This window comes from Carassius auratus, chromosome 12 (assembly GCF_003368295.1).
Source record: "Carassius auratus strain Wakin chromosome 12, ASM336829v1, whole genome shotgun sequence".
NCBI classification, from domain to species: Eukaryota; Metazoa; Chordata; class Actinopteri; order Cypriniformes; family Cyprinidae; genus Carassius; species Carassius auratus.
In genome coordinates this window covers 13,521,241-13,545,805 of record NC_039254.1, presented here as the reverse complement: position 1 = coordinate 13,545,805, position 24,565 = coordinate 13,521,241, and the positions used below count along the sequence as shown (strand labels likewise).

At 37.5% G+C, this 24,565-nt stretch overlaps 1 protein-coding gene across 1 annotated transcript; it reads left to right on the top strand.

The window, feature by feature from the left end:
- Positions 1-1,233: 1,233 nt before the first annotated feature.
- Positions 1,234-24,542, top strand: LOC113111889 (neurabin-2-like). Its single transcript, XM_026277072.1, has 10 exons — positions 1,234-3,009; positions 12,887-13,019; positions 15,831-15,951; positions 16,040-16,144; positions 17,935-18,070; positions 18,713-18,859; positions 19,946-19,999; positions 21,282-21,511; positions 22,380-22,476; positions 22,623-24,542. Exons 1-10 carry the CDS (start codon positions 1,633-1,635, stop codon positions 22,674-22,676), a joined length of 2,454 nt encoding a protein of 817 aa, XP_026132857.1. The 5' UTR covers positions 1,234-1,632; the 3' UTR covers positions 22,677-24,542.
- The last annotated feature ends 23 nt before the right edge of the window (positions 24,543-24,565 follow it).

Genomic DNA, 24,565 nt, shown 5'->3' with positions numbered 1-24,565 from the left:
TTTGTGAACATAGGAGAGGAGGTCATTCTGACTTTGCTACGACAATTTGGCGTTTCTGAATCATTGGGAACCGATACAGCTACAGTAACTATGTTATTAGTTTGAGTATTTGCTATTGACTGTTCAAATGCACAGTTTTGGGCATTGTGTGTGTGTGTGTGTGTGTGTGTGTGTGTGTGTGTGTGTGTGTGTTTGAGAGAGAGAGGGAGGGGCGGTGTCACACAGTGGAGTCAGGTGTCTTAACCATCCGTGGCTAGTTTACTGCAAACACATACAAGCTTCATCATTGTGTCTATCACGCCACTCTGTTCCCCTTTCGGGGAACTAAGGACATTATTAATTGTCTTTACATTTATTTTGATAGATGAAGCTCACGATTATGGAAAGGGGCAGTGCATTTCCAACGAGTGCTTGCAGTGTTCGGTCAATCACAATGCACTGGGTCAGTTGGCCAATCAGAGCAGAGTGCGCTGGTCGGAAGCAGGGACTTTGTAGAAAACAGCATGTTTGAGAGAGCCGGGGCATAGAGAACCTACAGTGATGTACAGTTTTTGAAAAATAATGTGTTTTTGGAACATTAAACCGAGGACAAGGTGTGTGTTTGTCGACAAATTGTTTTAATATCTGCATCTGTGCCGTTGTCATAAATCCAGTTTACAAAATATAATGGGAAGCAATAATCGGTTCCCCATCTACTATAGCCTAAGTTTTCACTGCATTCACCCCTCATCACAAAACAGATGTTTCCTCCAGTGACAATGAAGTACATATCAGTCTATGATATAAATCTATGATCTAAACAATCTATGATATGATTGCATACTTTATAAAATCATGTTGCCATTTTCATTTGTAAATGTAACTTTCAATATAATACATATTCTAGTGCATGTGGCAAAGAGGTTTGCATAGTTGAGCTAAAGAAAGAGGGTTGTACTAGAAATGCAAACAGTAAAATGTTTGTGTTTGTACAGTAAACAGGTTGTGTGTGTGAGATCATGAAAACCTGAATTGGGCTTATCAGTACTTAAATGTTATACCTATCTATGCCCAATTATTGGGCTATTATTATTATTATTATTATTATACACTCACTGGGGGCTGAGCCCCCCTAAAATGAAAATACTAGATTCGCCCCTGCTTGTAAGGGGCTCTGGTATGAGGACTAAAATGTGTGACCCCATAAAAATCAGTGTGCTGAGAGGGTGAGAAATGAGACGCGCTTTATGACCCTGTATCTCTGCTGCGCCGCTGCAGCATCAGTGGGAAAGGCAGAAATCTGCAGCTGACTAAATCAAGAGATCTAAACGATCCGGATTATAAACGCACAATCTGTCGTGAAAATCCAGGACGCATCGCTGTTCTAGTTTCTAGTTTCTAGTTTCACCAATGCATGTGTGATTTACACATTAATCAGCGGGTTTTTTTCACAGACGGGAAGATGGTGCGTTGCTTGTGCCATGCCGCTGACGGACCCTCTACACGCATTCATGGGCATTAATTCACTGTTGTCTTCATCATATTCCAGGGCACATTATTGTTCATCAGCGACAGTTTTGTCCTGACAGAAACGTCTGGGCCACGAGCTCAGAGATGCTGTTATTGCATCGCCTCGGAAAAGCCTAACAGACCATGATGAAGACCGAATCCTCATCCTCCTCCAAGCCAGCGAGCACCACCGCGCTCCGCAGCCCCTCTCCTCACCGCAACGCGTACGAGGCGGCGGGGATTCAGGCGCTGAAGCCGGCGAAAGATGTCTTAAATAACGGCGACGCTCAGGATGGCAATCCTAAGCCCAGCAGCCGCGGTCGCACATACGGCTCGAACGTGCACCGCATCAAGAACATGTTCATGCAGATGGGCGCATCCTCACCCACCGAGGCTGAAGACGCGCAAAAGGTAAACGGCGACGGCAAAGCGGTGCGTCTCACGCTCCCGCGGGCTGGCAGCCTGAACGAGAACGTGGATCACAGCGCGCTGCTCAAACTGGGATCTAGCGTCTCCGAGCGCGTCAACCGCTTCGACAGCAAAACGGACGCGTCGCCCAGATACTCGAAGCTGCAGGAGACGAGGAAGATTTTTGAGCAGCAGCAGCAGGAGAGGCAGGCGGCTTCTAATCGCGTGTTACTGAAGAAAGAACGCGCCGCGGGCTTTCAGGATGCGTCGCGTTTGGATGTGGTCGCGCGTTTTAACGGCAGCACGGAGTCGTTGGATAGCTTGGACGCGATCGGCGGGACCGGCGAGGCCGTGTCGCCCACCGTCAGTCAGCTCAGCGCTGTTTTCGAGCGGGCCGCCGAGCTGCGAAACAACCTGCACCGGCTATCCAACACGCCCCCGCTACCTCTGCGCGGTGTCACCGGCCGCATCGGTGCTCTCAACTCAAAAATCATCACCAAACGGGTACGCGCTTTTCCTTCAGGGGCAAACAAGGAGGATGGGGTAAATCCGCACCAGGAGGAACAAGACGCGAGGTGTAGCAGCCTTAACGGAGCCTCTGAGCTTCAAGACGGAATCACAGCTGTGGATACAGAGTCCTTGGAAGAGAAAAACACAGGGGCAAAGGATGAATCTAGTGCTAATGAATCTAAGACTCTAGATAAATGTAAGTCCGGACAGGCCACAGCCACAGAGGCAAAAGGTACTCTTATTTCTGCTGATGTCCGTCATTTAGAAAATGGGGGACTTGCTTCCAGTGGACAGGCCTTTGAGTCTGGCATCACCTGCACTGGAAGGAATGACGAGGATGGACATGCTCGTCCATCAGTGGGGGTCAGTAAGAAGGAGGATGATGATGGTTCTCTGAAGGAGAATTACTCTAAGGCTGATTTGGTGGATATCAGTGCCTACAGTGCAGTAGGAGAAGACTCTGGTGGTAGCCAGCTTGAGGATGAGGAGGATGAAGAGGATGTATATGAGCCAGAGTCGAGCTGCTCTGAGATTGCTGGATTACCGAAGGAGGAGGATCCGCCCCCGAGCAGGAAAATTAAATTCAGTTCTTCACCCATTAAGGTGAGTTTAAACCTCAAAGGAATATTTCACCACAAATTAAAATTCTGTCATCATTTACTCACTCAAAAACCTGTATGTTCTTCTTCCTTCCTCTGAATGCAAAATAAGATATTTTGCAGAAAATTTTCTAGGACAGTGGTTTTCAATCAGTGGGCTTCTGCAAATGGGGGATTCAGGATAACTTAAAAGTATTTAAATTAATAAATTCTTATTTATAGATAAAATAATTTAACTGTAGTCAAGATTAAAATGCTTTATTTATAATTTTTATTTTATTTTAAACGAATGAAAGGAGTCTGGTTCATTTAAAACAGTTGCCTAGGGATTGCTGTATGTGTTAGGATGAGTGAATTAATTAACTTCATACATTATGTCATTCAGTCTTTTATTTATTAGTTTCTGTGGAAGCCTCAGTCACAGTCACTCAGACTGGCACAGACCGAATGAGCTGAATAGAATATAACATAATGCAGACTGTCGGTTGGTTTGTCTTGGCATCTATTCTCTCCCAAGCGCTTCCTCTCTTTGATTAAGTGTGACATTTATCCAGGACAAATGCTGACCTGACATCAATGGCCGAGGTAACAAACATACCTCAGACAATGTGTCTGATAAGCTCAGCTGGCCTGCTTGTAATCAGGATGTACCTAGTTCTGCTCTGTAGATCTGTGTAAACATCAAACCAACAGTTAAATTTATGCATTTAGCAGACACTTTTATCCAAAGTGACTTAAGCCCCTTTCACACTGCCATTCCGGCAAATACACAGGTAAAGTGTTCCTGCAATTGTTCCCGGGTCGCTAGATTTTGCACTTTCACACTGCCAGTGATGACCCGGTATATGTGCATGCTTTCACACACAACCCTTGAAGATCCCGTAACGACACGTGGCGTGTAATGTACGAGTTGAAAACGCTAGGCACGTTATACTTTCACTGAAGCAAGCGAACGATCTCTGCGTCAGCGCGGAAAGTGAGGAACTAACTGATCTCTGCTTCATTACAGTTTACACATATGTTTTCGTCATGAATGTTGATCTTCCTTCAAAACAGCTTGTAAAAGAGTCGCGCGATAACGCGCGCCATCACTTTGATACAGAATTAGATCTGGCTTTTGTTCACACAGTGCTCATCCCGGGTCGAACCACGCAATGTTACTAGGTCCCCGACCCGGGTTCGATTCGGTAATCAATTCCAGGACGTGGTTGCTTTCACACAGAAGGCGACCCGGTAATGTTCCGGAAATATTGCGGGTCTGACGTGCAGTGTGAAAGGGGCTTTAGGCTAACATTTTTTACCTAGGAATTGAACCCACAACCTTTTGCGCTGTTAACGCAGTGCTCTACTGCTGAGCCACAGGAACACATTTATCTGAGAATGTCCCCAAGGACAACTTTTTTTGGACAACTTTGAAAGCGATTTTCTCAGTATTTAGATTTCTTTGCACTCTCAGATTCCAGATTTTCAAATAGTTGTATCTCAGCCAAGTATTGTCCGATCCTTATAAACCATATGTCAATGGTAAGTTTATTTTTTCAGATTTCAAATTATGTATGCATCTCAATTTTGAAAGAAATGGTCACTATTAACATGGCTGGCTCTAACTCTTTGGTTGCCCTAGGCGAGATTGAATTTTGCGTCCCCCAGGTCCCCGGTCTCAGCGGTCTGTGTTCACTGGGACCTGGAATGCTAGATGTGGCCCCTTCACCTGCAACAGCCAGATCAGTGGTGTTAAATTAAATTCTAACCATGTAGGTTATCAGTGAAGTTAAGTTTGCTAGTAATAGGCCGCTTCATTTTCTAAATCAACTGCGTAACGTAACGTAACAACCAACATATTTGTCGCATTGACTATTAACGTCCATTTCAAGCAAACATTTAGCTAAAACGGGGGTTAAAATTCCCCAAAACAGGTTTTTTTAAACGCATAAATGTAAAGCTGCATTTTTGAAAAATGAATGCAAATGAAATGCACACTTACAAATCATTATTAGAAAACTGAAATTTCAGAAATCTTCTTTAATGACATATAAATATAAATGTATTAACATTAAATAATTATGAGCTGCCCAGTTCCAATCTTTTAGATGCAGACAATGCGAAAACATGACGAAAGCCCTCCTGTCTGTGATAAGAGTAAAACTAGCTGACATATGAATAGATGGAAGCAAGGGGTAGATTTACTGTGGCAACATCAGTATCGCTGATAGATAAGAGAAACCCACAGAAAAACAGAAGCTCTTTTGAAATAGTCAGGGCTAATGCTGTTTGTGAGAACCAAACGCACAATGATCCAGTAGTCTGTTAATGATTGTTAAAGAGAATGAAAGAATGCAACTCCAAGGTCTGTAGTCATGTTGTAGAGAAGGAAATCCCAATAAAACGACCACGAGTTGTGTTTGGGTCAGATTTTACTGAAAACATTTCAAAGACTACTTCACCTAAAATCTATTTTTTTCTTCTTCTCCAAAACACAAAAGGATGCATTTAGCATAATGGTCACATTCCACTTTCCATGGGAAAAATCCCCAGAACAACCTAGCAAAACTGGAACAGGAAAGTGGCCCTCTAGGAACAGCACTGGACAGCCCTGGCACTGGCAAAAACTAAAAACAGAACATCTATAATAGCGTATAATGGCAAATATCCAAAACACACTAGCATTGTGGCTGTTATTCTTCTCAGATTTAAAAATGTAAACATGAATGTATTTGGAATAAGACTGAAATGAACATTAATTGCGGTAAAACACCAACAACTTTTGTTCCTTTTCTCACAAATTATAATTACAGCACAATAATTGTGCAATATTATGTTATGACCTTGAAACACTTTTACCATAGTATGTGACAAATACATTTGTATGGCTTGCAGGAATACATTTGTAAACATATGTATGGCTTTCATGAAGTACTAAACTTCAAAAACCCACATCTGCAATGGAGAAAGATAATATTGCTATAGGTTTTGCAAAAATGTTCACTGTTTATGGTCAAAAAAGTTGATTAAGCATTTACTTTGCACCAGCATTTCTGTGCAACCTTTAAATTGAGTAAAACAGTTTTTAACCACTCGCTCTCAATCTGGAGACTTCGTACAGTGTTTTCCACTGGTGTGTGAGATCATATAGAGGCCACAGGCCGAGGAGACAGCTTTCAGTCGCTGCCAAGCTGGGCCGCCTTTGTGTTGGTCAGTAAGTGGCCGTGTCACTCTCTTTCTCTCTCCTTCTGTCCCTTTTTCACCCCCTTTCTTATTTGCAGACAGAATTTGGGACAAAGTTTTCTCCCTAAATGAATTTCATAGCTCTCCGTCAAACACAAGGCTTGTTGTGCTGGCTAGGGTGTTGGGTCTTTATTAAACCTCTCTCTCTCCCTCTCTTTAGGCTGGAGAGTTGAGGCTGACCTAAGAGGCAGATCTCACACTAACCGCTTTGTTCTCATTTTTTTCCCTCCCTCTCTCTCTGCCCCTCTTTTAGTTGCTCAGTTCTTCTCCTCTCTGTGTCCTTCAAACCATAGCCTATTCATTTAAGAAGAACATATTCATTCAAGTTCATCTAGTATTTTCATCTTCCTTTAATTTTTGGACTGCCAAGTCACTCATTCCCATTTTAATCTTTTTTTTCTCCTCTCTTTCTCTCTTTTACTCATTTCCCTGTCTCTCTTTCTTGAGCCCCTTTCACACTGCCATTCCGGCAAATACAGGGGTAAAGTGTTCCTGTAATTGTTCCCTGGTCGCTAGATTTGGCACTTTCACACTGCCAGTGATGACCCGGTATATGTGCGTGCTTTCATACACAACCCCTGAAGATCCCGTAACGACACGTGACATCAGCGCGTGACGTGTAATGTATGAGTCGAAAACGCTAGGCATGTTATACTTTCACTGAAGCAAGCAAACGATCTCGGCGTCAGCGCGGAAAGTGAGGAACTAACTGATCTCTGCTTCATTACAGTTTGCACATATGTTTTCGTCGCGAATGTTGATCTTCCTTCAAAACAGCCAGTAAAAGAGTCGCGCGATAACGCGCGTCATCACTTCGATACCGAATTAGATCTGGCTTTTGTTCACACAGCGCTCGTTCCGGATCGATTACCGCAATGTTACTATGTCCCCGACCCGGGTTCGATTCGGTAATCAATTCCGGGACGTGGTTGCTTTCACACAGAAGGCGACCAGGCAATGTTACGGGAATATTGCGGGTCCGACGTGCAGTGTGAAAGGGGCTTTTCTCTGGCTTGGCAGTGCTTATAAATAGCAGTATTGTCAGTCCTCCCCTGCAAGGCGTTGTGCACACCAAATGCTTCAACATTTATCATTAAGTCTCTCTCTGTTTCTTTATCTACATCGTGAGTGTTTATCCCTAAAAGGGTGAAAAAAATCTTTCTATATTTTGCACTTCACCATGTGGTCCAGAATCAATAAATGTCAGTTATTCTGACCTACAAACATGAGTATCAGTAAATTAAAATATATCTGGAGAGAGAGGCTGGTGAAATGCTTTGTAAAGTTATGTATCTCTACTGGAAATTTTCTGTAATCTGTTAAAAAAAAATCCTTTAATCCTGAAATATAATTCAATGGGTACTAATTAAAAAAATCCCTTCCTGTTAACTCAGTACATTGGGCATTGTTTTTACAGAACAACATTTTTATTAGTTATATGTTGTTGAGTGAAACTTACAAAGAAATATCTGGGTCATATTTCATCAAAAGAAAAATTATATATTGCTTAAAAAATGTATAGATGTTTATAAAACCATTTAGAATCCAGACTGTGGAAGGCAAGACAGTTGTACTCTAATGATCTATTACAGGTGCGTGTTTGTTATATTATTAGCTTTTATGAAAAAACCTTGAAAGAAGTGGAAGTGCATCTCGGCTTGGGTATATTTTAGTGGGTTGTTTAGGAGAGGAATAAATGTGTAACAATGAATTTGGTCTGATATTTTGAGGCATTTCTGTAGACGGCTGACAGATATATCAGGAACATGCAGACAACCTAGAACTGTCTGTGAGTGAGACAGAGAGACGTTCCTCACACCTCTGCGCCTGAGGGACAATACGGGAAGTTGGACTGTGCTCACATCAAGGTGGCTTTGGCCTACTTCACATTCCAGCCTCGTGCACCTTGAAACCTATATAAGAAATGCTAGCTTAAGAAAAAAGGCTGCTTATTTGTTTTTTTAGTTTGATTTTTCTCCTATATATAATTAGAACAGAGAGGTGTATATTTATAGGAAGTGCAATCGTATTTGAACAGCAGGAGTGGTTCATTCATCCATCCCTCGTTCTTTAGTCAGTCTCAGCACATCATTAGGATAAAATCCAGCTTGCTTTGCAGTATATCACCATATGCTCCATTATTGAACAAAGCTTCAGAACAGCAGGATATAGAGGATGTTCAGGAGTGACTGCCTATATGATATTGGCATGTATTTCGCATAACTGTTCTGGGAAAGCTTTGTTTGTACGAGCTATATTACTGCTAGCATTTTAGATCATATCCGTGGTGTAGCCATAAATTGTCAAATATTTTGGTGCAGCATGGTGGCTACTTTGATTTATATACGTTTATGCATTTGGAAGACGCTTATCCATTTTTTCCACATTATCACATTTTGTCCACTTTGTTTATAGATTCCCTGGTAATCAAACACAAGACCTTCACTGTAAAAACGATTGTGATTTTTGACAGTAAAAAAATTAAAATGCTACAGTAAAAGCCTGTTAAACTGTTGATGGTAATTGCAATGCAATGGATATTTCATGTAATTTTATGATAAAATACAGTTTTTGGAAGTGAAATAGAATGTTAAATTGACAGTGAAAACCATGAATTGACATTTCCAGAATTCCCTGCATTACATTTCACATTTGAAAATAACTTAACTTTTGAAATAACTATGTTTCTTCTTAGTTTTTTCTTATCACTTATGTTTATTAGGGTTGTTTGCTACATCTAATGTAGTTAAATTAATATTTATTGCATTTCTTCAGTATAGTGTGGTACCGTGATGGTATTTATTGTTTTGGAGTCAATAAAGATACTGCAGGGGATCCATTCAATGAAAAAGATAAGGAATCACTGAACTGTATTTTGCAGTGTACTCCATTCCATTGCTAGTATTTCACAATGTTGCTCACTTTACTGAACATAGTGTTTTTAAATGTTTTAGTAAAATTACATTTAATTAAATATTGCCATTCAAGGCAATGATTCAAATGATGTCTCATTGTTAAAGTTTGTGAACTTATTAGTGGATATGATCCACTGCATAGACCAAATCCGTTTACTTTTGCAAATTACTGAATAGATGCAAACTTCAAAACTAGCATGAACCAGTGAGAAGTATGGTGCAACTAAATTACATTTAATTTTATAAAAACACAACATTTTAGCGTATTTTATAACATTGTCAGCACCATACATTTATTATTTTATGCTTGGCATGTGCAGATCATTTTAAATCTACACTTATTTACTACTAGCTAGAAGAGTAAGAAATATAGTAATGGGTGTTTGAAGAGAATGGGGGGAAAACATCGGAAAAACCTCTGCCTCGTTTATGCAGAAACATGGATTGTCTTCTGGTGTTCACATATCTATTCCTGTCACCAGGAACAGAACCAATCTTCCTACAACTCTCTCTTTTTCCCGACCTCAAGCAGTGCAGTAAATGCCAGTGGTTGTGGGCAACAACTTTTCAACCATGTTATTTGGATGTATTCTTTTCCGACAGCCCATTAACAGCATTCCTTACATGGGTTTTCCTGTTAGAACTTCTCCTATTTTATTTTGTCCATTGTTATAAGTGTCTTCTGTTTAATCAGCAGAGATTTTTTTTGCATTATTATTGTCATAAGCACTACTCCCCCCAACTCAAAAATGTTCTATATTAAACCGTAATGAGATTTAAACTTTGACTTTACAGTTATTTAATAATTTAAGTCTTAAAATATAGGCTTAGACATGTTGACAGATTTCATGAGATTCTTCCAACACTTGAGTAATTCCTATAGACTATTAATTAAATTGACTGAACATTTATTGTCATTCATACTTTTAGTAGGGCAGCAGAGACAGGATGAGTGAGCAGAGTTTGAGCGGAGGAGGGGTATTCCTCGCCATCTGTTAAGAGATGTGACCTACTGGCACTCTTACACAACTGGAGCACCACTGTGTGCCTCTCTCTCATTCTATCCTCCCCCTCCTTAATCCGATGTTTGTGTCCACCGGGCACCACCAAAAATCACAGCCACACAGTCTCACTGAATCATGTGGCCATGGTAGCTGGTCTCAGCTGGTGTATGTGATGCTTCATTTTGCTATTGGAGAATAGGGGCAGGTGGACTTAAAGCACAGATGGGAGTAAAACTCAATATTTCTCTCAGGGGTTGTGTTTGATATGGAATGTGCTGCTAACAGTGGGATGCTTGTGGCAGGACATGAGTGGGAGCAATTGAGGGATGAGGATTTAGGATGCTGGTGGTTGTCTGGCATTGGGGAATAAAGATGGTCTCGTGTTATTTTTATTTCATTACATAACAGGAAACGCCAATCAGAGTACATTCTACTATTGTAATGTGATTTATTTCTGAGTGAAACAGGATATTCAGGGGAAAAAAGTAGGGCAGGACTTGATTTTATCTATTTGATTCTTAAAAGTAGTTTTATATGACAGGTGGCTAACAAAGGGCTTGATGACGTCAACCAAACAGGAAATTACTTTTGTAAAAATACATAGCACACATAAATATGGTGCAAAATATAATTTGTCAATACATTTTGGGGTTTAATTAATTAAAAGTATATTTATAATGTCTAAAAATTATATTTGGGTTTGTCGGCCATCTTTTAGACTAAGCTTCTCACAATACATACTGGTGTTGCATTCTCTTTGGAGGACAATTGCAATGTTTGGCCAAAAGAAGATACCCAAGAACACTGCAATACCAAAGTAAAATGGACATTTACATGTTGTGTATTTCAAAATAACAGTATAAATTTAAGACATGCATGTGTGTTCAGGCCAGGTTAAGCTGGCTCTTGCACCCACATTAAAAAGATTATATAAAACTAGCAGTAAAGCCTCGAGAGCTGCTGTGAAGTGGGCACACCTGCTCTGCCCACACAGCTTTGCTATCAATAGAGAGCCACTTCAATAGCATAGTCAATGCATCAGTCTGTAGATAAAGTTATGTTTACGATCAAACGGCATCCAACACTTAAAATTTCAGTAAATAGCTAGAGACAAGTATTTGAATCATCATTTGAATCCAGTCAATTTTCTGGAAGAATTATCAGCCAGAAAAATATTAAAAAGAACTGTTGTGGATTTGTATATTCTTGGTTATAAAATTTGGAGCTTTACGGGAAAACATAATGTAGAAAAAAACATGGTTGTATTAATCAGGGCCGTTTCTAGCCAATTTGACACCCTAGGTGAAATCCCTATTGGTGCTCCCCCAGATATTGTATGTGTGTATATATATATATATACCAATAGTGCACCAATAGTGATTTTGCATGGGGCGTCAAATTGGCTAGAAATGGCCCTGTTTAATAGTCAGTACTCTAGCCCAATGATGTTGGGTGAACCAGTAGAAGTGGTAGTCATATTTCAGGGTGATCATGCCACTCTTGATCACAACCTTGCTAAAATGTAGCAATGTAGTTCATCATTGGCGCTTCTATAGCTGGTGGCGCCCTAGGCAACCGCCTAGCTCGCCTATGCCTAGAAACAACACTGGTATTAATAGTAATGGCTAAAAAGGTGCCAGTTGTTGCCTCAGCAATGTCATATAGACTTGTGCCACAAACATAATAATTATTAGCCCAGAGAAAGCTTCACTGATTTGAAACCCATTTCAATAAAGATTAAATTTTGTAACTTATGTAATTGTCTGGATGTACCATTTGTGGTACAGACATGAATGATATCTCAAATTCTGCAGCTTGTTGAATAAAGTGTGCCAAGTGAGCAGACAATAAAAAAATAAAATAAAAAAAAAATTATTTTGTGTATTTGGTGTAATGAAATGTGTTTATGCAGTGTTAGGTAAAAAAAAAAAAAAAAAAAAAAAAAAAACATTATTTTCCACATACTGTACTCTCCTCTATGCCCCGCCTTTATGAAATGCATCAATTTTTACTAAGCTCATTGGTCTGAAAAGTGAGGTGTGCTCTGATTGGCTAGCTATCCAGTGCATTGTGATTGGCCGCATACCTCAAGCGTGTGACGGAAATTTTACGCCCCTTAACATACTGTGATGCTGTGTGTACCGATGCGATGAGACAAAACCAATGAAACCCATTATAAACGAGCCATTTGTTGCATCCAGTGGGGGCATAATTATGGATTCAAAGTTACGCCTTCTTTCTTTGCGTGAACATTTGGGCAGCGTTATGCAAATCTACTCACATTCTGACGTAGAGATCTGGGGGCGTTTTTAAACGAGGCGTTTTAGGAGGGCATGGACAAATTTAACTTTTATAATAATATCTCTTTGGGTTTGAGACTTTAGTTTTTGCAACTTTAGGGATCTTATCTATTCACAAACAGCTTATAGTACTAAAAAAGAGAAAGTAATAATTGAAATCACATCATATGACCCCTTTAATATTTTTCAGAACAATCTTGGTTCGGTTCAAGGTCTGATTCTGAATCACAGTCAAATACTTGTTGAGAGCTGAATCTGGGAAGTCTGTCCGGCTGTTGTGTAATATTCTCCTGTCGAATCTATTATTCAAAAGATTGAATTGAATCAATAAGCTGTGGAGTATTTACATGTTCTGAAAAGGGAATGAAAAACAGTTTATTTATTACATGAATGAAATGCTTTCTGAAGCAAAAATGTGGATATGATCAAATTTCCAGGTGTTCACAACCTATTCTAATGAAGACTATGACAGGAGGAATGATGACGTGGACCCCATGGCTGCCTCTGCTGAATATGAGCTGGAGAAACGTGTGGAAAGGCTGGACCTGTTCCCCGTTGAACTGGAGAAAGGTATTTCCGGAGAGGGGGTTGAAATTATTGATTCATTGAAGAGTCAATAAATGGCAGGGAGTATTGATGGATGAAAAGATTAGAGTTTGACAGTATGGATGGGTGGATGGATAAATAGTTGAAAGAACAGCCAACCTCCAACAAGCAATTCAACATTTCTTTTTTTCTTTTTCATAGGTCAAATTTCAAATTTAATTTTTGCACACATAATTGTCACTGTATGAAGAGAACACTACTCGTAGTGTCATTTAAAATTAAATAAAGCTACTGAATTCCTTCACAAAAATACTATCCACAGGGCTATTAGCAAAGTGTAAATACACTGGTCATGTTAAGGAAGTAATTGTGGAAATAATAAACACATGATGCTAGATGATTAATGTAAAGCATATGTAACAATAAAAAATAAAAAAGTAGTAGTGTATAGATTTGTGTAGGGTGTTACCCTTTTTAACCTTAGTTTACATTGTATATACGGTGTCTTAATAAATGTACTTCAATTAAAATGTAATAACAATATTTTATGTAGTGTTGTAGTAATAAACTCAAGTTTCAAGAAGTTACACTCAACAGGGAAAATGTCAAAGAGGAAATTAAGATGTTTCACAATACTTCTGTACTTTTCTGAATCATGTTTCGCAAGTATTGAGAATATTCTGTGCAAAAAAATAAAACAATGTAGTGTAATTGTTACCCGGTGAGGAATGTTTTATATTGACATTTGAGACAAAATACTCTTTTTTTTTTTTTTTTACTCAAAAATTTTTACTGAAATCAACTGAAGTCAAGTCACCTTTATAGAGTGCTTTATACAATATAGATTGTGCCAAAGCAGTTTTACAGTGTTAAACAGAAAAAAAGTTTTTCAGTAGTTAAAGGGATAGTTCACCCTAAAATGGAAAAGTTATGTTTATCTGCTTACCCCCAGGGCAACCAAGACGTAGGTGACTTAACACAAACGTAGATTTTTAACCTAAACTGTTGCAGTCTGTCAGTCATATAATGTAAGGGAATGGGAATCACGGCTTTGAGAGTTATTTTTACTTCTGATTCACAGCAATTTCTGAACTGTTCTGACCGCATTCGTATTTTCTTCTTCAGCCGGTGCGTGACATGTCTTCTTCTTATTCTTGCTTCATGACAGATTGCTGTGCATTACCAACACCTATCTCTCAAATTTACCATTGATACTCCTAATTGTAGATAGAGTGTCAATGCTCCATTTGAGAGATATGTGGCGGTAATGCACTTATAAGTGTGCGATCTGCTGTGAAGAAGAAGAGGCTTAAGAAGACATGAATAAAGCCTTGATTCCTATTCACTTACATCATATGACTGACAGACTACAACGGTTTGAGTTAAAAATCTTTGTTTGTGTTCTACTGAAGAAACAAAGTCACCTACATCTTGAATGCCCTGGGAGTACGCAGATAAACATCAAACTTTCATTTTTGGTTCAACTATCCCTTTAATACAAACAAAATTGATTTCTGTTGTAAAGCAATTCTAAAAAGAGGACAATAGTACATGACAGTGAGTAGTATATCAAGTAGCACTTTTCAAGCAAAACTCTCACAAAAACAACTGATTATTGAAAATTTAAATGATAAAACAATATGTAGTTCTAAAGACAGAAAGAGTGTTGTGACAGTTTAGGGCTTTTCACGCTTATAGTTAACTCTGGGCCTTTCTAAACCCCAAGTAAAGCAATCCCAGGTTATCTTGTTTCATGTTTCACACTGCTCATAGTTTAACTGTAATGATTTACAATGAATCCTATGTATTCATAAGATGATGATTCACACTGAACATTAGCATTCTTCATTGCATATTTAAAGGGCCAGTTCATCCGAGAATGAAGATTTGTCCATCTTCTGCTCACCCTCGAAGCATCCTAGGTGTATTTGACTTTCAGAATAATCCAATCGAAGTTATATTAAAAATTGTCCTTGTTCTTCTAAGCCTTTTAATGGGGGTAAGCGGGTGTTTGTTGTCAACTGTTCAGAAGACGCTAAATAAAGTGCACACATCTGTAATAAATGTCCCTTAAATGGCTCCGGGGAGTGAATAAAGGCCCCTTGTAGTGAATCCATGTAGTTTTTTAAGATAAATATTTAGATTTCAAACGTAATAAACACTTTTTTCCTCACTTCTGCTGACCGTGGGAAACCGGTAGACGTGCAGGCGGATAATGTAGTGTGTCAACGCTGCATCAGTGACCAGCGCGCAGAGAGAAAAATAAAATTCTGGACACAAATTTGAAGCACAAAACAAGGATTTTTAAAGAAAAACGTCAGATGATTTCGAAATAAGCCAAGAGGAGACTGGTTTTCTTTTGCTGAAGTAAGGAAACTTTGTTTCCTTTGCTCCTACATCTCCCAGAGATGCGCGCTTGAAGCATACGTCTTCCATCTTCAGCCTGCACGTCTTCCAGTTCACAACAGTCAGCAGATGTGAGGAAATTTTTTTTTTATTAGGTTTGAAAGGCTTGGAAGAGCAAGGACAATTTTTTATATAAATTTGATTGGATTATTCTGAAAGAGGAAAGTCACATACACCTAGGATGCTTTTAGGGTAGAGTAGAAGATGGATAGATTTTCATTCTCGGGTGAACTATCCCTTTAAATTGTAAGAGTGATACATATCTTTACCCGGGGTTAAAAACGTGCTTTCGGTAAATGATAATGTGGTGTTAAGTGCAGTCTAAAAGGCCCTTTTGTGGTTCTAAACGGTAAGAAGAACATGTTCATACTGTGATATTACACTAAATTCTCTGGATTGAGTTCTAAATTTTTTGTTGTCCATCAACAGACAATGAGGGTTTGGGTATCAGTATTATTGGGATGGGTGCTGGAGCTGACATGGGTTTGGAGAAGCTTGGCATTTTTGTCAAGACCGTTACAGAGGGAGGGGCAGCCCATCGGGATGGCAGGTATTAATATTCCACAGCATCACAGTTATTTTTTAATAACTGAAACTCATTTAACACTGGTCACACTGCTCACTTTTTTCTCTTTCAGGATCCAGGTGAATGATCTGATAGTGGAGGTGGATGGGACCAGCCTGGTTGGTGTAACTCAAAGTTTTGCTGCCTCTGTACTGAGAAACACATCTGGCATAGTTCGGTAAGACCATGTGGATTTAGACCAGTGTGGTACAAAAGTCACCCCTTGCTGATATCTAGTTTCATTGAAGTCCCTTTTTTCAGTTTCTTTAATATTTATCTTCAGATAAGTTAAACTCAACTTCAATTTTCCTCTAGGCATAAGTAATGGTGAATTAATGCTGCCTGCAATTCATGTCAGAAATTATCGCATTTATGTGTGAAGCACAAATAAGCACCACCACAATGTTTTAATAAATGTCAATGGAACAGCTAGAAATTGAGAGTGTACATTAAAAATCATGCCAGAAACTATTTGTCACAATTAAGTTTTAATAGTAAATGTTTACTCAATTAGTATGTATTGAGAATAGCAGTAGAATTTGTTCATCAGACAAAGTTCCTGTATTTCCCTTGATTAACTTAGCAGTTCAAGAATTATTAAATACATGGGTAGAGCATCTCTTACCTAATTTCTATGCTTTGCTTTTGTCACATTAGCTCTAAAGCAGCTTGCTTTTTATGATTTTGTCCCATTTATACTTTGTTCCTTTACCAAAATCACTTGGACGTATTACATCTTAATTACAACTTCCGAAATCATATGTAGGAACTTCCCAGAAGGAACTGAAAGCAGCAATAAATACAAAGTAATTATAGACTGTACTTTTGACTCCCTGACAGCTGCTTGTTTTTTTTTTTACAACATTTAGCTTCTTTATTTTGAACTCTCTTACTTTATATATTATACAATATTTTCCCTCATCTAAAACATATATGGTCTTTAAGTGTTTAAAGAATGATTTGAGTTCATTAACTTCATCTTTGTCATCGTCTTTCCCTATTCATTTGCGCAGTTCATTCAGCATCCAGCCAATGGGGGTCATTGTGACAGTTGCAATTATGATGTGTTACAAAGACTGTATTTAGAAGAGAAGATTATTTCATTATGATAGATCAGTGTTAATAGGGCGAGAACAAGGAGAGGGTTATATGAAACCAGACACTGGGTGGAGGAGACATGCACAACATAGCAAATATAAGAGAGGAAATTGAGGATGGATAAATAAAAAGCAGGGGAGACAGATTTGTAAGAGCTTTATCAAAAGTAAACAACAAAAATCTTGTTGCCATTATTCATCATTATAAATATTGTCTTCTCATATTTTTTGAATGACTCAAAAAAGAGGATGTTTGTAAGATCTCTTTCAAAAGGCACAAAAAGTCTATTTATATATAATTCTTTATAAAGTCAAATATTACTCGGTTTCTGGCTGTATTATCACCTGCTACTCTGCATATGCTTTTTTTGAAGGAAACCCCATGTTAGAAATGAGCAGATGCAGTTTGATCTGATGTTAACCAGCTGAGAGATATATTTCATGCAGATTGTCTTATTGTAATGCATTTGAATTATATAGTTGTAATGCAACTTGAATTGTAGACCATTACTGATTCTGAAGAACTCAGAAAAATCATTAGAAGTGGACTTCAAGAAAAATGTATGACCCCATTAAAATTTAAATTAAATGTATGCATTTAACAGACACTTTTATCCAAAGCGACTTACAGTGCATTCAGGCTATCAATTTTTACCCATCATGTGTTCTCGGGGAATCAAACCCCCAGCCTTGCGCTTGATAATGCAATGATCTACCAATTGAGCTACAGGAACACATAAAAGAAGAATTTAAAGTAAAAAAAAAAAAAAGAAGAAGAAGGAAAAAAAGATAGAAAACTATTTCCTCTAGTTGAACATAAATTATTATGTTATAAAGGTATGTCGTATGTGATAAACTCACCTGTTTCCAGGTTTATTATTGGCCGAGAGAAGCCAGGAGAGCAAAGTGAAGTGGCCCAGCTCATCCAGCAGACCCTTGAACAGGAGCGCTGGCAACAGGAGATGATGGAACAACGATATAGCAACTACATGGGGGATGAGGAAGAGGTCTGTAGTACTTTCCTAGAATAGTTGTATTTTTATTTTCTATTTAGTTAACAGCCTGTAATCTTGTACTTTTGTGTGGTTACCTACTTAAACCATATTTTGGGGACAAATTTGCACTCAGAAGTGAGCTAAACCTGATAGGCCTATATATAACCTGGTATAAAATAAAAGAATGTTTTTTACAAATTGAAAAAGATTTTGTGGCTAATGTCAGGATACAGTATTTATAAGCAGCTGTGTATAAAAACAATAGAAGTCTATGCAATGTTCCCATTTAGATATATTAAAAGTAGTATATTAAAAGTAAATCAGACCTTAAAAGAAGATCACCCACTGAATCACTCTCATTGGACATTTGACACTCATTTACAGACAGTTTATTCATTGAAGCATTTATAATGGGTTATTACCCCACATAGAAGATTGCGGAGTGCATCTACATTTTGCAATTAAAAATTACATTTGTAATTTCAAAATGATATTACAGTTTGCAAAATGTTTCCTTATACTTCTTGCATACTTTGCAGTTGTTCTTTCTAGAGGATAACGAAGTCTGTCGTTTTCCCTAGTTTATTAGGACATAATTTAAAAATATGTTTGAAACTTGTAACAAAAGGCAGTTCCTTTATCCTTCCCTTCTAGCCGGGTGATTACGGCACCGACGAAGATGAAGACGAGATGAGCCCTACGTACCCTAGTGCCATAGAGGTGTTTGACTTGGCTGAGAATGAGGATATGCTGTCACCAGAAGAAGTGGACCCTGAGAAGCTTGCCCACAAATATAAGGAAGTAAGACAAAAAAAAAAAAAAGGTTATACTACTATACTAATATGTTTGGTGGAAAAGTGCATACATTTATATACAGTATGTTGACAAACCATTTGAACAAACAAACTCCACAGACTCCAGCAAACTGTGGAGGTCTCTGTTTATATCAAAGGCCCTTAATAAAATACATATTAGGGATCATCCTTTCTTTTAAAGGAGTCATATGATGTTGCTAAAAAGAACATTATTTTTTGTGTTTGGTGTAATGAAATGTGTTTACACGGTTTAAGGTTTAAAAAACACATTATTTTCCACATACTGTACATTATTGTTTCTCCTCTATGCCCTGCCTTTCTGAAACGCATTGTTTTATTTACAAAGTTCATCGGTCTGAAAAGCAAGGTGTGCTCTGATTGGCCAGCTATCCAATACATTGTGACTGGCCGAATGCCTCAAGCATGTGACAGAAATGTTAAGCCCCCTACCATACTGTCATGCTGTGTCCTGGTCAGAAAACCGGCGCGACAAGACCCATTAAAAACGAGCCATTTGCATCCAGTGGGGTCATAATTATGGATAATGATGACTTATACTGTCTTTTTACGCATTGCGTTACATTGCATTGTGCCGCGTAAACATAAAACCATGCATTTGTAATTGGAGAAATGACAAACAACATGCCTACTCTGCTCAAAACTCGCGTTTGGTGTAACTATTCATTAACACTGTTTACATAGAATAAACTCCACCACATAAATTATGTAACTAGAATATCATAAAGAATATAAAAATCGGTAGTCCCACCTCAAAAAGCCAGTTTACTATAATAACAAACTAAACTAAAACATTAATAAATATACTTTACTCCCTTGATACTGGTTAATATTGGTGTCTTTCTTGTATAAGACAATGGCTGCAGTAGTTTTTCTTGTTAAATTTTATAATAAGCCACCCACTTGAAAGTCTTAAAAATGTCTTTTCAAACTGTCACTTTAGTTTATCTTTGAAAAATGGATTTAGACTAATCATTGTGTTTGTTTGTTTCTTGTTTCATTGTTGCAAAATTGTTTAGTTACATTCTCTAAACCATGTTTTACTATGACATAGTTGCAGATCAAACATGCCGTGACTCAGGCTGAGATCCAACAGCTCAAGAGGAAGGTATGATAACATTTTTCATGCTAACTGGTCATCAGACATATATATATATATATATATATATATATATATATATATATATATACATACATACAGTGATTCAAACTGTCAAGTTCCACAAAATAACAAAAGTACCATAATAGTTGTCCAGATGACTTAAAGTTTAAGTTTATTTGCTCAAAAAAATTTATCAAATTTTTCCTCAGCTTCAGGACATTCAGTTTGTTTCTTTATTGGAGCAGATTTAGACAAACATGCATTACATTACTTGGTCAACAATGGATTCTCTATAGTGAATAGGTCCTGTCAGAATGAGAGACCAAACAGCTAATAAAAACATCATAATAATCCACATGACTCGAGTCCATCTATTAGTGTCTTGTGAAGGAAATGCTGCAGGTTTTTAATGAACAAATCCATCAATATTTGAACTGTTGCTTCGGCCTAAAATAAAAGCTAAGAGTCCTCTATCCATACTATTACTTTCTCCAGTGAAAAAGCAGTTCTGAACAAATATGCTGGTGGATTTTGATGTCAGAAGACAACAGGAGATCCACCTTTTTACTGGTGGAAGCATTATTATGGATTATAGACTATTTTGACCAGAAGCAATGGTTTAAAGATAAATGCCTTAAAGGGTTAGTTCACCCAAAAATGAAAATTAGCCCATAAATGACTCACCCTCAAGTCATCCTTGGTGTATATGACCTTCTTCTTTCACACAAATCCAGTCTGAGTTATATATAAAAAACTGACATAGATCTTTCAAGTTGTTTAATGGCACTCAACGGGTGTTGCAGTGCTTCAGTCCAAAAGAAGTTAAATAAAAAGCCCCCATCCTTAATAAAAAAAAGTGTCTCACACAGCTCCGGGGGTAAACAAAGGCCTCCTGTCAAGAATTGATGTGTTTTTTTAAGTAAAATAACCATATTTAAACAAAATATGCGCTCACTGTTGTACATGGATGCACTTCCTGGCGGATGATGCATGAGGTCAGCTTTGTGCATGCGCCGCACAGAAGTGACGCTCACTTTCAAAGTGTTTTCAAAAACACTTTGAATCAAATTCTTGGTTCTTAATTCAAATTCCAAATTCTTAATTTTTGTAAAAGTCATGATGGCAGACCTTCCATTTATAGGCCTTTATATTTTTCAAAAGAACACATATGGAAGTTTATCCTCAAACAAAGAGTTCTGGGTTTCCACAGTTGTAAAGTTTTGATCCATGTTGCTATTTGCACGTCAAATCCAAAATAGTAATCACCTGTTTGCATTTATGTGTGAAGCTAAATCACGCAGAGCAGGAGAAGCAGCGCTGGCGTGCTGAAAAGGCCCAGATGGAGCATAACATGCAGGAGAACCGGGAGCGCATGGAGAAGCTGGAGGGATATTGGATGGAAGCGCAGAGTCTTTGCCAGGCTGTGGATGAGCACCTGAAAGAAACTCAGGCTCAGTACCAGGCTCTAGAACGCAAATACAGCAAGGCCAAACGCCTTATAAAAGAGTATCAGCAAAAGTGAGAGAAAACACAGATATTGATCCACATACACATTCTTACTGAAGGTTCTGTTTAGCTTGAACCTTGACTTTTAAGATGAATATATGTCCATGTAATTGAATGTCCAAGTCTAATAAATAAACTTAAAATGACAATAAAAACAACTAGAATTGCATAATCTCCTGAAAGACATACTAATACTATACACACACAAATATATTTCAAATGTAAATTAACAGAATGATTTGACACTCATTTTGTTTTGCTCAATTAATTTTTTCAAAATGAAATGAAAAAAGCAATTTATGCAAATAATAAGTTAGATACAATTCTTCTATGAGAAAGTTAATGTAAGGAATCACATTTTTGAATTTGACAAAAAAATGTACATTTATGATTAAAATATGTATACTTTGTGTATCTTAAATGCAAGGAGATTGTTACTTTTAACACCACTTCACTTCACATTTCTTCATCAAAATTATCACATTTTCTAAAGACCAGACACATCGTCCCCTTGGAATTATAAGGTTCTATCTGACATTTTTGTCAAAATTTAGTTATACCCATATTCTTATTTTGTGACAACCTATTTGCATTATGTGATAGATTTTTTTTTATGTTGTATACACTATGGGATTTTTATTTAAAAAACAATAAGGTTCCATCCACCCAGTCGAATGAAATGCAAAAACTTTGAAGCTCCATATCTCAAAACTACTCGGCATGTGTTTTAAACTATTTAATTTTTTTCAAAGACCTTTTTCTTTTAGTCATTTGGGCCAAAATTATTATATAAAACCAAATGATTGTTTCATATTTTATGAAGTTTTCAATATAATTTTAGAAATCTATAAGTGTCTTTTGCCTTCTGTTTTTTATACAGGGAGATTGAGTTGCTGAAGAAGAAAACAGCTCAGCAGAAAACTCAAGAGGAGACCGACGCTTCACATAAGGAGGAAACAGAACAGCTTCAAGACAAGGTAAAATGACGATTCCCGTAATATTTAGTAATGATCAAATCCTTTTGCTTACCTCTAATATATCGATAAAAAAAATAATCAAGTTTATAATTATGGCAATTCCAACATTAAATTCAAGCAGTCATATAAAATGTCTCTTTTTACAGGTAATAGATCTAGAGACACAGGTCGAGGAGTTGAAGTCGCTGGATCCATCGTAAAAGTAAACAGTTGTTAAAATTATACCTACTTCAGTATAAATGTATTGGAACTGGGGAAACAGAGAATCTGTACTTTTGTCAATTTTGTTATTGTGAGTAAGCCCAAGAGTTTCATTCCTTCATTTGATTTCAGGCTTTTTATGCTTTTAGAGATTTGTTTTATATTCATTCTTAGTATTGTGAATAATTGTTTAACCCTGCAGTGTTTGCTCTTTAAAACCCTTTGTATTTTCCTTATATTTAACTCTAGATAATGATTTGGCTGCCATTGATAGTTTTGCCAAAGTTGTTTCTGTAATATTCTAATGTACACAACACAATCTTTTCAAAGTTACTTGTAACAACATACATTTGGCAGAACAGAAGATTCATCTTTCATTAACAAAAATTGTTCCAGGCTTCAGTCCTGCAACTAATGAAATAGGGACACTTGATTCTACCAGAAGTGGAAAAAACAACATCTTGTATTTGAAGACATCTGTTTCTGAAACTCCTGTAATGACCTGCCACTTGCTGTTGTATCTTAAAATTCTTGTTACTGTTTTATTTCATTTTTATCCTGATGTTTTTCCTGGGACATTCCTTAGGAAGACCTGTTGTAGGGCTGCATAATAAATCGCACTCTATGTTTAATGCACATCTTGTCAGTAAAGCTGATTCTGTAATCAGCGGTAAATATCCATCACCTGCGTGCATTCACATACAGCAGCATTTACCACACAGAGCTGTTGTTAATTGACAAGCTACGCAAAACATGCGCAAAATATGATCGTGTTTTTGCGCAGCTTGTCAGTTTTATCGTGCAGCCCTAACCTGTTGTATATGTGATAAAACAGTTTCATCTAGATTATTTAAAAGTACATATTAATTTAAAATAGGGAGCACATCATTCATGGAAGAATGGAGGGAACCTGGGGGAAATGAGAAAGACTCGAAAAATGCTAAAAAAATATATATTTTAAAGAACCAGATAAGGATAAAGTATTTCAGCTCAAAATTTGTGGTCATTTAAAAACAACACACATACGTAGCTTAGCCTTACTATATAGCCCGATTTTTAAGGGGTTTACATAAACATCTCTCTCCATATGCCTCTCTTCTACCTAATAGCAGTCCACACTTTACCTCTTGTGCAAGTTTTTGGTGAGTTAAACCTTAAAAACCAACTGCTGCCTTTTTCTCAGTATTACTCCTGTTCAAAGTCACTCTCAAGTGTTCATTTAGACCTTCCCTTAAACCTTCTTTACAGAGGAAAAAAGGTGTTTGCTAATTATTTTATTATTTTTCAGTAGAACTGTTCTTTTGTTCAGCTATACCTGACGCTGGTAATAATGAATAATGTATGATTATGGGACTGGTCTCCACATGTGTATAGTTTCCTTTGTTTTTGTTTTTAAATAAGTGTGGTTTACATTTAAATGCAGTAAAAAGAGACTGACCGGTTTGGGCCACAATAGTTTAATGAACTCTGGATGTATTTAAGAAAAGATGACAAAATTATGATCTACTGTCTGGAATGAATATGCCTCATGAATAGTTCAGTATGATTGAACCTAATACAGCACACTTTCTTTAGACTAGCTGTTGGAGGAATATGTCCAAGATACAATGGCAGTGACTTTCACATCTCATAGGAAGATTATTTGTTAACATATTCATGTGAAATGTATGAAGGAACAAAGAAATATAAATGACTGTGATTGTAGTATTTAGTATGTCATCGTTAGTCTTTATACAGGACTAAATTAAATTTATGAGGCATGTAAACAACTTTTTTTTTCAGTGCAAAACTTATGTATGAAAAACACACTCATGTGGTTTATTAATGTGCTTTTATGAAATAAACAGTCAACTGTGGATTTGTAACCAAAGTTGCTTTTTTTTCTTCA

What these genes read in the sequence shown, in the direction of transcription:
- LOC113111889 (XM_026277072.1), top strand. Translation starts at nt 1,633, where the DNA reads ATGATGAAGACCGAATCCTCATCCTCCTCCAAGCCAGCGAGCACCACC. An exon ending in AACACATCTGGCATAGTTCG is followed by an intron (nt 16,145 to 17,934) that starts GTAAGACCATGT and finishes ACCTGTTTCCAG; the next exon opens with GTTTATTATTGGCCGAGAGA. An exon ending in TCCAACAGCTCAAGAGGAAG is followed by an intron (nt 20,000 to 21,281) that starts GTATGATAACAT and finishes TTATGTGTGAAG; the next exon opens with CTAAATCACGCAGAGCAGGA.